This window comes from Hydractinia symbiolongicarpus, chromosome 14 (genome assembly GCF_029227915.1).
Source record: "Hydractinia symbiolongicarpus strain clone_291-10 chromosome 14, HSymV2.1, whole genome shotgun sequence".
NCBI lineage: Eukaryota > Metazoa > Cnidaria > Hydrozoa > Anthoathecata > Hydractiniidae > Hydractinia > Hydractinia symbiolongicarpus.
In genome coordinates this window covers 12,868,201-12,880,798 of record NC_079888.1, presented here as the reverse complement: position 1 = coordinate 12,880,798, position 12,598 = coordinate 12,868,201, and the positions used below count along the sequence as shown (strand labels likewise).

At 36.6% G+C, this 12,598-nt stretch overlaps 1 protein-coding gene across 3 annotated transcripts in view; it reads right to left on the bottom strand.

The window, feature by feature from the left end:
• Positions 1–410: 410 nt before the first annotated feature.
• LOC130626150 (ATP-binding cassette sub-family D member 1-like) overlaps positions 411–12,598 on the bottom strand; it is a 131,103-nt gene continuing 118,915 nt past the window's right edge. For 2 of the 3 annotated variants that reach the window (XM_057441256.1, XM_057441255.1), the window contains exons 9-10: positions 9,978–10,103; positions 411–730 (exon numbers count right to left, since the gene is read on the bottom strand). In XM_057441256.1, the coding sequence (XP_057297239.1) occupies positions 550–730; positions 9,978–10,103 (307 nt within the window). In that variant the 3' untranslated portion in view covers positions 411–549. The remainder of the gene's footprint in view (positions 731–9,977; positions 10,104–12,598) is intronic. The other variant, XR_008981813.1, reaches the window with a different exon arrangement.

Here is a 12,598-nt window from a genome sequence, read left to right as displayed (position 1 = left end):
ACAGGTCTTTGCTGACGTCAGTAAAATTTTCAAACCCCTATACCTTCTTATATGTTCATCAAAAACACATGATCCTATACATCATTTTGATCAGGGTTTCAGGCTCTTTATAATAACAAAGTCTTTATAATAACAAGTCAACAAATTTTCTTCTTTTAAGGCACTGCTGATGTCAATTTTATTAACCTTCTCCCGGATTTGTTCCCGTTTCTGGTAAATACCACCTTGATGAGGACCAAAGACCATCAATAGAGATAATCATAAAAAATTTTTCTGAAAAAAAGGTGCTAAAACATAACAAAATTGTCTGTACTATTAACTGATATTAACAGAAAGAGCAGAAATTACACTGTATTAAAATTATAAATGTGCCTCTAGTATTTTGATTAGCCTTCTAAAAAGAAACGCGGTCACAAAAATAATCGTTTTCTTATAAAACTCTTTAAAAAACTGTTATATAATTACTTTGTGGTAATCATGTCTTAATAAACTTATACGCGGGAGAAAAATTGGTTGATTTCCCATATAATTTGTTGCACAAGTAACTACTTAGTCTTCCCCTAAGATAGCACACAGCTCATTTAAACGTTCCTGTGTCTTTGGTACACCTGCCAACTGCGTTTCCAAACGTTCCTTCTCTTCTCTTAACGTTAATCGAGCTGAAGTGTCCATCTTCTCCACAAACCAACCACCCTGGCCATCGAACTGGAGCAAATGATCATGAAACTTCCTGAAGAAAATTTTTTTAAGTTATCACGTTAAAAATATGCGAATTTTGCTACTACATATTAATAATCTAGCAAAGGCACTTCTAATGTCACAGCATGTAAGAAAAAGTGTGATCTATAACTTGTAATCAGTCCAAAAACATGGTCCCACCCCCAGTGAATGTACCAGTTAAGCGAAACTTTGACACTTTTCTAATTTTAGATGAAAATAATCAGTATGAGGGGGTTGCCTACTTGAGACATCCTATACACTGTATCCCACCAAAATATGCTTTTATACAATTAGCCCAAACAAACACGGTAACAATAAAAAAAACTCGGTAGAGTATAAAAGGTCAGACGAGCCACATACAACCCACCACGAAGCACCAGGAACGGATGAGAGGCAATTTTATAAAACACCACTGCATGGAACGCAGATGGGACAGTTAAAACAATAGCAAACACACTCAAACTGTTCACTTTTTAGAAGTACAGAATTTTGCGTCAAAAAACATTTTCCGTATTACGGTAAGATCGATGGCGAGAAATCATAATGACTCTCACTAGCGATTTAGATGTATGAAATACAAGTTCGTTAGTTCTTTTTTTTTAATTTTGGGTATAAAATAAAATTGTTGTTATAAAGAAAACGTGTATTTTAAGGAGAAGTGTAAGAGAACTTACATCTGGCAATGTTTTTATTTTATAACATTAGGTTCGAGACTATCAATCCGTACTTATAGTAAATTTGACACGATTATTTTCTTTCTGAAATCCCTTCTTTGTACGGTTTTACTGTCAATACTGGTCTGGTCGCGAGACAAATTTAATGAAAATTTCTTTCGCGAAAGATACTCCAAATGAAGCAAGTGCACCAACTTTGTGTATATACAGTGGACTCTCTTTTTGAGAATAAAATTTTTTAATCTTCAGCGTATCAATGGGTTAATAAAGAGTCAATAAGAGATGTTAAAATGTTAATTTCCAATGCACAGGACTTTTTTTTAAAAAAATTATGTACATAGTTATGCTAAAGTAAATTACATAATCATATAGCTCTAAAGATATCGGCTATGTCACTCTGTCTTCATTATACAGTTTTTCAAAGTTTGAGAGAAGCAAGTGCATATCGTCTGCTTTCTCGCAACACATCGCTAGATCTTTTAAAACTTTAAGACCACACTCGACTTTTAATAGAATGTCGAGATCTATATTAAATAAATTATCAATAAAAGCCTCCATTAATAACAGCCTGTTGCACGGTAAAAGAGATTCCAGATTTTCTAAAGCAATTCACTATGGTTTCTATAGTTAAAATCTCCCAAGAATTGGCCAGTATCTTCATTATTTTTAAAATTGAAATCATTGCCAAAGGGTTGTAGTTCTCCAAAGCACTGCACAGCAAATGCACAAATCTTCCTCTGTAATACCCTTTGAGACACCGTATGACATCTTGGTCCATCGGCAAAAACACGGGCTGGATTTGTTAGGTTCGGAATCAGTGAGTGTGCTGGTCAGTTTTTAAGAACGATTGTTTTCCCGTTCACACAAAACTTTTGGTCCAGTTTCCGGATCCAGTTTTCAAATATTTCATTAGCCATCCAACTTTTCTTTTGCAAGGCGTATTGACAGGGGAAATGTTTGACGTTCTTAAAGCAGCGAGATGTTAGGCAATATGGATCCAATAAAGATTGCTCCGTTCTTGCCAGCTCCGATATCGCTTATGCCATTAAAAACGATTTGTTAAACGTGCCTAGAGCTGATAATATTAAAAGAATCTAAGAAGAAATGCCCTACTTATTTCCTTTTAGATGAGATATTCCGGCTTAACAGAAAAATTCACTCTACTACCGTCATGGTTTTGTTGATATCCAGACTGGTGATGGCAAAATAAAGTTTGGTGAATAGAGATCGATTAAAGTAAAACATAACATCTTAGAGTAATTAGATAAGGTCAGAGGGCGGCGCTCAAAACTCGAGACACGTCAAGTGAGAGAGACGCTGAAAGAATATTTTAATGCGACAAATGTTCTATTGTGGCAAGTGGATTATGCGATCTGTTGGCAGAGTGAACAATCAATGAAATTTATCATAGATTAACCAGCTTTAATTGTATTTCGTTATATTTTTGCTTACATTTGTAAAAAAATGTTCTCTAAATCTTACCCTTCTACAATCATGTCATAAATTATTGGAAAAACGACTTTTGAGGCTTTTTTCAGAGTTTGCCCCCTCTCCCCCTACAGTCAGTGTTGATTTTGTGTGGATTTGTGCCCCAAAGTACTGCCAGTGACTCTGGAAAAGACCTCCAACCAACACTGAAGAGGGGGGGAGGGGGGAGAGTGGTTTTTCCAAAACTATTATGAACTTGATTGTCTCTAAAATTTGAGACTTAGTTTTTTTAAGTGGCTTTTTTTATAAAAGTTTTTGTGTGCGTTTGTGTTGGCTAAATTAAGAACAAGCACTACTGTGTCATTCATTATAATAATGTGCATGCAGAGCTGGTTTTCTTGTTTCATAAACTAGGTTCCAGGCCTCCTATTGTCTATTGTTTGTTTGTTCAAATGAAAAGACTGTTTGTGCGATGGATCTGCATATTATTTTTTGTTGTGTATCTGTCTACACATCATGTGCTTATATATTATGTATACATGACTATAACTGTTCTTTATATATTATAACATAGACATTTCGTTATATAAAAAATGGAACAAAGAAGACAACAAAGGCCTGCCAAGCGGGAAAACAAAAAGATTCCTATGGATGTGTCGGTGCGGATCCGTTTTTTGCATATGGAAGTCGGAATGAGGATAACCGACATATGCAAACAATATCCACAGTTCTCAAAGTCGAATGTGTATAGGCATGCAAAAATGGACATGTCCAACTTGCAACCTGATGGCAGGAAAACGAACAGAGGCAGATCGCGTCTCCTGACAACAAGAGACGAACGCCTGCTGGTACGCGGCATAAAGAAGCTTCGGAAAGACGAAGGCGATTTCAGTGTGCGCCGCCTAAAAGTAGAGGCTTCTTTAAACCCGTCAGTATCCGATTTGACTGTGCGGCGTGCACTAAGTCGCCATGGCTACAAGTACCTGCAGGCGCGAAGGAAAGGGTTGATGTCCCGGAAAGACATGGCAACACGAGCGGCGTTTGCCAGACGGATCAAGAAAGAGTACTACCCATGCTTATGGACGACTGGCATAAGTTTCTATTTTTACGGGACGTCGTTCGTGCATAAGTCAAACCCAAATGACCAGGCAAGATCGACAGGAGCAATGATTTGGAGAAAGCGTGGCGAGGGTCTCCATTTCCAGTGCACATCAAAGGGTAAGAAGGCAGGCACCGGTGGGAAAATGACAAACTTTTTCGTTGCCATTGCTCACAAGCGTGGTGTTGTGATGTGTGAGCAATATGAAGACCGTCTCACTGGTGCCTACTTTGCAGCCTTCGTTGAACAGCATTTCCCAGCAGCCTTTAAAATCTGTGGCAATAAAAAGGAAAAACTGTTTTTGCAGGATGGAGATCCTCGTCAAAATTCAGCACCGGCAAGACAAGCCCTGGAGGAGATAGGAGCCACCATGTTTTCCATACCACCACGGAGCCCGGACATCAACCCAATTGAAAACTTTTTCCACCTTATCGGCAAGAAACTGTCAGGGGACGCAGTGAAGAATAATATAACGAAAGAAACTTTTAAGCAGTTCTCACGCCGTGTCAAACAGACCATGAATGAGTATCCGGCCAAAGAAATCGATAAGATCATTGAGTCCATGGACAAGCGAATGTCACTGATAGTGAAGGCGAAGGGACAAAGGCTGAAGTATTAATTTTGTTTTTATATTTTTCTAGTTATTCTTCGCTGGTTGTTTTGTTTAGTTATTTACTTCACCTTAGGCACCCTTGAAACACAGCCTATAAGCACAGAAAATTTCAATTGCCTTCATAGTTGGTCAATCATACAACTTCAGACCGAAAGTGGCTGTGTTTCATTGGTTTGTTATTTTTTTTTTTTTAATGTGTTAGTTTACTTTTGTGTTTACGCCTGTGTTTGTGTCGTTTTTTGTAGAACTCTTTCTGTTTTATACGATCTTCTGCTATAGTCCCTTCGCCTTGCTCGACACGGAAACAACATAAATACAACAAAAGAGAACGCTTGTTTTACCACACGTTCCGCACACGTTCCGGACACGTTCCACTCAAGTTCCATAGCCAAGTCTACAAGGGAAGACTGAATTAGCACACGTTCCACACGTTCCGTCATATTTTTATAAAAATTAAACTTTACTTTTATTTCATTGAAGTTGGCGGTACGTGTGGAACGTGTTCCGTTTAGGTGACACCGTTGTTGGAACACCTTGGATCGTGTGCGGAACGTGTGTGGAACGTGTCATCAAAGCACACACAGTTTGTTTTTGCCAATAGACTACGTCTCTCCCATTAGTACCAATTGAGAGAAACACTTGTTGCAAGGCTGGAGCTCTATTTGTTCCTGTTGTGTTATCTGTCGCTTAAACTTGAATACTTTCCAGCGTACGGCCATCATTTCGTTCTCGGTTATGTCCGTCGTGTTGTATTTGCCTACGTATGTAATCTCTGACTTTCCAGTTGCAAATGTCACCTTTCCTGAACCGTTGAAACAGTTCACCAATGCGGTGCCAAAGGTCTCGCGAGTCGGAAATGCCTTTAAGTCCGCTCGACTGTAGGTCACCAGGTATTGCCGCCTTCGAATGTTTTGGGTGCTCTGGTCAGGGCAGGGGCTTAGATCAGCAGATGCCATTCCTGAACTGAAACAAGCACAGAGATTACATAACGTTTACACGTTTTATTTGTTTACATTCTTTTAAAGGCTTTTTGTTTACGTTTCGGTTACAGTGTATATATTTTTAAACGTATAAGTCTTATTGTTTACGTGTAGGTAACGGTAGAGGTGCCCCCTAAAGTTTCGACAGATCTTGTGTAGTGCAAAGTTTTATTTATACTTGTTTTTACCTCTTTTGGATATGTTATGTTTTTTATGCCGATACGAAGTATACGTAAATATGCTAGAAATATGCAAATAAGGTGTAATTTTAATTGTAATTCGTATTTTAGTTACCTTTAGAGAAATTATAATGCCTTTTGACAGTTTGCTATTGACTAAGTCACTTTCGCTTTCAATTTGGCGCTGTTTTCTTGTTTTGATGCCAGATAAAATGATCACATGGACCACATGGAAATTCAAGATGGCGGATGGCGGAGCTAGCTAAATTCGTTTCTTACTACCTTTAGGGCCTAAATTCACACCTAATAGCCTTGTTTTCTCTCAAAAAATTTGGCTCTAAACAAGGGGAACCCCTTTTCAATTTTTTTATGTCATTTACAGACAATCATGTTCATAAATTATTGAAAAAACGACTTTTGAGGCTTTTTTCAGAGTTTGCCCCCTTTCCCCCTACAGTCAATGTTGATTTTGTGTTGATTTGTGCCCCAAAGTACTGCCAGTGACTCTGGAAAAGACCTCCAACCAACACTGAAGAGTGGGGGGAGGGGGGAGAGTGGTTTTCCCAAAACTATTATAAACATGATTGTAGTAACTGTCTGTATGTATTATGAGGTATCTATATGAGGTTGAGGAATAACATCAGCAACATTTTTACTTGAAGTTGTTTCGTTGTTTATTTCGGGCACTGAGAATGTATGGTAAAACAAGTTCAGGTTTACATTATCAAAATCAGAATAAAACCTGTGTATTTCTAAAGCCACATTTTTTAAATGCTCATCTTCTAACTGCATGTGATATTTGAAAATGCTTTCATTGATATGTGCTTTTTATTATTTTACTCAATAATAAGCTATTTAATGTTTACACATTAAACATTGCACACAAAACGTTTTTCTTACTCATAAATTTTGTTTTCATTTTGAAATTTTAAACCTCGTTTTGAAATTGTATTTCGAAATATGATTGGTTGATAAAATCCCATTTGCCGTTATTATTATTATTATTATTCCGAATATTTATACAGGATATAGCCACTTCAGTGTTTGAAACACTGTTATAAATGTGGGTCCTGGTTCGGAATGTATACATTAAGTATACACCGGCATTACCTACCCAATTTCCCTCACATGGCATGGGTTGACCCGTAGCTGTAGTAAAGACACTTGCTAAACATGCCCGCGCTGTGGACCGAACCACGGACCTTGTGATTGCGAAGCGAACTCCATAACCACAAGGCCACGCGCACGTGGTAGTTGTACTTATTTCTACTACTGCGATGAACGCTGGCGAATGAGAGAAAACTACGTAGTATGCTAAAAACAAATGGTCGCTTTTTCGTGCAACTACGAGAAATGACTCGTGAACCCACCTAAAGTGGTCAATTTAACACAGCGGTTCAGTTTTGCAAAGGCATCTGGTCTGCAAATTATTATTTAAATTTTAAATATGGCAGAGCTACGCGTTAAAAACTGAAGGTAAAAGTGACATCTTTTTAACCAATTGGCGCTAAACTCCGTTAAGCGAGCTAGGAGCCGTCGTATTGGAGTAAAATTGAATATATAATGCGTATTTACAAAATATATGCTTTGAATATCAAAATTAGCTATCTCTCAACCACTACCTCAATTGAGGTGCCCCTTGTTTACAATTAACCCTTCATTGCAGCTTTTACATGATGATAAAAAAAACCTCGTTAGAACAAAGAAATAGCTATATTTTATAATAAAACTGCAACACAGATACATACATCACTATATCTACCTTGCAGCTTTTATATGATGCTTGAAAATTTTCGTTCTTTATAATTCCATATCTGAGTAGCTGCGTTGTCTATTGAAATTTAAATTATAATTTCTTATGTACGTATTCTAAAATTACTTTACAGAGCCTTGAAAAAACAAAACTTAAAGTAAAAATGTGAAATGGGTTACTAACACATTTATTATAAAACATACCTCCTTTTGGAATCTTACTTCCACTGTCCCTTTTGAAATCACTCGTTCATTGGGCTTCTTCTTATGGGGAAATATCGTGGGAACAGAATCAGGTATCAGCTTTCTCTTTGCCGTTATCAAAGCCCTCCTCCGTAATATATTTGGAACACAGCCTCGGTGTCTTTGGCAGCTCTATCCTGTTAATGGCTTGCACCCAAAATTTGCCTACTTTTGGATTTTGCGAGAGACGAAATAAATTTCTTGCATTTACTTTTATTGCTGCAGCCGTACGCTACACACAAAGCCATGTTACACTTTTAACTTGAAATATTTACGCGCTATTTGGTAGGAATTTAAGTAAGAGCCCCGTTTACACACTAGAATTTTAAGATATTACTTTCTTGGGATAGAAACTCCGTCGGAACCAAGTTACCTGCTTTAGAACATGATAAATAAGGTATATCTAGTAAAATTCCCATTTAAAATTTAAATATGTATAAGTTTACTGGATTCTTTATGTTTATTATACCCTTTTTATACGACACTTTTTGCACAGTATGTACAAGGCCCTTTCGGATGCATCCGTTAGAAAAATGAGCCAAATGTAATAAATTATACATTAGAAAGTAACTCTTCGTTAAGACGGGGGTATATTTCGTATTGGTATTTAAAGAAATCATTCATTTCATTCATTCATTTACTGAAATAATTCGTTACGTTGAATATATGACCACTGACGTCAGCGAAAACATATTATGAAAGCCTCGTTTTCGTGCGATATGGCATTTCAATATGGAGAATGAAAGTTTTAGTACAAGGGAAGAGCTTTGAAAATGAGAAGAACAACATTACGCAAATGTAAGTTTTACTCGTGAAGTATACGGAAATCCCGAGAGTATGTTTTCAACATGAAAACGAGGCAGGGCTGTACAAATTCATTTTCTCATTAGTGAACAAGCTTTGTAAAGATGGTGTCGAGTTCTTCACATGCGTATATTTATAAAAAATTATTGTATGATATTGATGAAAATATTGAAGTAATAGTTACGAAAGATACCGAAGAAGGTTGGGGTAAATCACTGAAAGGTTTACCTCTGTTCACAAACAAAGAAATAGAAGAGCATGGACTGAAAAGTGGAAAAAGAAAGGTTATAGTAAAAACAAGAGATCGTGGTATGAAGCTTATGCAAGAAAGATACCTTTCGTCGAATGATATTTATACCAAACATTACAGAACATTTTCAAGGTCAAAGGGGTATGTAAAGCGAGTATGTAGAGTGAAAAAAGAAAATGGCAAGGTCAACAAAGGAAACTGCACCTGTCCAGCTGGAAAGTCAGTGTACTGTAACCATGGAATGGAATTCACACATCGTTGTGTATGATGTAATTTTGAAATTATTACCAACCCCTTTTCTCCTACATTGACTTACGATACGATTCCACGTGTTATTGGCTGTTTTTTTCTGTGGGAAATTTAAAAAAAAAACACCACACCACAAACTCTAAAAAAACCTTAATAGCTCAAAAACCTGATTTTTAAAGATAAACTGTTTTTGAGCATCAAATAAATATGCAGCAAAGATAAAATTTCACATTTTTGTATGTTTTCCATGTTGAGAAGGTGTAAACAACTTCCTAATAAGTATTCACTTCCACTTTCCCTTTCTCGCACGCATTTGTTTACATTTTTGTACAGCCCTGCGTCGTTTTCATGCTTAAGGGGGATTTTCACGAATCGAATTGAACGGCGAATTGTATCTGAGCATGCGCAGTTATGTTTATGATTTTGCATCGAAATATTCGCTTCGCTGAAAAGTAGAAACAGTTCCTACATTTTCGCGGATAAAGGTTTCGCTGCTAGTTATAGACCAATCAGAACGCAGTTGATCAATGTGAACAATGAATTTGGCGTCTAATTTATTTTGTCGTGAAAATTAAAAAGCGAATTCGTCATCGAATTCGCTGTCGAATTTGCCGTTCAATTCGCTTCGTGAAAATCCTCCTTTAAAAAAATAATCTGGGAATTACCGTATTAACCTGAAATTTAAAAGTGGTAAGACTTTTTCCCAAATATTAACATTAAGCAGTCACTACCTTTAACGGGAATATACTGTACCAACATCATAAACATCATTATACATTTCATTCTTCGAAACAGTTCACATAAAAATATATCACAATGCTGGCCTAAACAATTTTTCAGGAGCCACAAGCAATGAACTTGTCGGATTTTCATATATGGTGGTAATTATGCTGGCAGTAGTCGCATGTTGACGGAGAGTTTGAAATGTTTGGTAATTTCCGGTGGGAGTTTACAGACTTAACCTAGACGCGAAATAAACCACTTACCACAAGGATGGCCGATGTGTGATGGTGAGTAAGGTGATCCCAGCATTTTTTGCAGCCTGATAAATGAAACCCTCTACGTCGATACTAACTGCGCTCGTGCACTCATCAAGAAGGGCAAATTTCGGCCTGAAATGAAATTTAAAAAAAATAATATATATATATATATAGCAGTCGATAAGGCCTGTGGAAAAATCCACTCAGGCAGAATTAAAATTAAAAAAAAGGGTCAGTTGAATTTTGATGACGTCAGCAACTCATCCACAAAGAATAATTTAGAACTTCTTTTCACGTTGCCTCTATTGTGTAGAGCTTAAAGCGCTGATCGAGAAAATGTATAGAATCATATGTTTGCAACTAGCATAAAATTAGTTCCTTAGCTAGCATAAAAGGATTCTTTGAGACATATTTTCTAGCTATACGTATTGCACAGTGAGTAAGATAATTCTGCTTTTGTAAAATTTGTGATGATAAATATATAACATTCTAGTTTGGTTAAACATTTTGTAGAATTTCTGATACGCAAGGTTGTAAATATGTGTCACCGGCCCATGAAATATTGCCGGGACATATCTCGTCAAATCAAACCTTTTTACAAGCTCGTGAGCTTGTATTAAAACGCAAATGTGTCCTACAAGAATGGAAAGTTTTGCCTCTCTGAGCACCGACACGGGAGTCGTCGTGTGTTCGAATCTCATCTTGGTAACTTTTTTTACTTTTTTTTTTCTTTTTTCTTTTTTAAAAAGATAAGACAAGTGTTCAAAACACTTGTTTAACTAACTAGTAAATAAAGGTGTTTCCACCAAACTTTTTAAAAGTGAATGTAGGCAGAATTAACTGAATTAATGAATTTCGCAAATTTTGGGGTTTGTGGGTTTGTGGTCTTTCTTCTTCCTGTCAGTCGGTTCACCCAAGACGGACCCATCGAAAATTAAAAGTTCGAGGAATTTTCCGTTCAGGAAGGTCTCACAAATCAATTTTGAAAAATAAGTGTGTAACAAATATTATTGCGTATCTGAATAGTAAAATATGTCGTGTCTAACTTCGTAACAAAAATCCCAATTTGATAGACAGCTTTTTGTAAACTTTATTCGCGAGGTTGTTTGCGTATATCATACGTCTTGTTTGCTTTGATAAAAAAAAGGTTCGATTTCAGGTAAAAATTTGTAAGTAAAAATGCTTCGTATTGTGTGTGTATTTTGAGTACAAAGTTACATTTTGGTTGTTCATATTTTGATTCGTTTTCACTGTTGTGGGCGATATTGGAGTACTCACAGAAAAAAATTATAATAGATTTCCTAGCTGTTGAGCGTAAGATGTGACCATATTAAATTTGGTTATCCTTAAAAAGCTTAATAAACTGGACTTTAACTGTAAAGTTCTTGGTATAATGTGGAACTGTAAAATTATGTACGAATTCATGCCCTGTTGGTCTAATGGCTACGACACTCTTGTAAATCAGAGATCGTGTTTCGAATCCTGGACAGGGCTAGAAAAAACATAAAATATCTTGCACCTACAGCTATATCGGAGGTATATTGACGACAACAGTGAATTTTTGGGAGGGAAGAATTGCATACAGTCGTCAATTAAACAACTAAAACAAATCGAAAGCTCCTATTGACGAAAACGAAACGAAAATCAAAAGAACAGAGATGGACAACAGCAACAAGATTTAAAGATAGTTTCATTGCCCTGGGTACCACCGTCGCCGCGTAGTGAACATGGTCTTAATCTAGACGATGGTCAGTATGTGACGACGAAATTCTGGATACCAATGTACGCGTACCTTAGACGGAAGTCGTTGCAGTGACGTCAACTTGATGTCAATGTAATGATAACCTTTAGTAACGACAACTTTTTGTATAGTCTGATGAAGACCTCCAATAAGGAGGTCGAAATATTACTAAAATGCTGAACGACCATGTATATGTGTTTTAATTATTAGTCGTCAATTTTATCAACGGAATACAAAAATGCCATATTAAACAAAAATGTTTCAGTTCATCACAAGAAAATGTAGCTAACCACAATCTGCAATATTCCCTCTGCAAAGGGTTATCGCTTGCAAACCTGTCCCCTGCTCCGCAACCCTTTGTATATTGATTTCAAATTAAGTTGATTTTTTAATAGCCAAATTTACTAGTACATTTACTATTACTTGTTTTGATGTTACGTCATAGCGTCCAGAAATTATCGCCCGAGGTCTAAGTGCCGACCAAGCTTGCAAGGTAGGTGCAAGGACTAAGGGCGATTATTTTCGGTACAGCTTGGGATAATCGGTAATTATTGTATTTGTTAACTGTCTAAGTTAAAAATAAAAAATAAGAATTTAGGTTTTTAAGAATTTAATGTACTCATCACAATATAATCCACTAGCACTCTGCTTTCGTTAACACTCGAGGTCAAAATTCGAAACAGTCTTGTCTAAAAACAAACATTCTATGCAGAATTCGAAAGTCCCTATAGAATAAATCTTTGTACACAAAACATCACGATGTTTGGCACTTACAGAAGAATGTGAAAAGTTGAATGTGCAACTAAAATTTAGTTACAGCGAATATTCGAGTAGCTCCGCTAGCTAGCGAAGAATAACATGGGCTTTAACGAGTTTTATATTGACT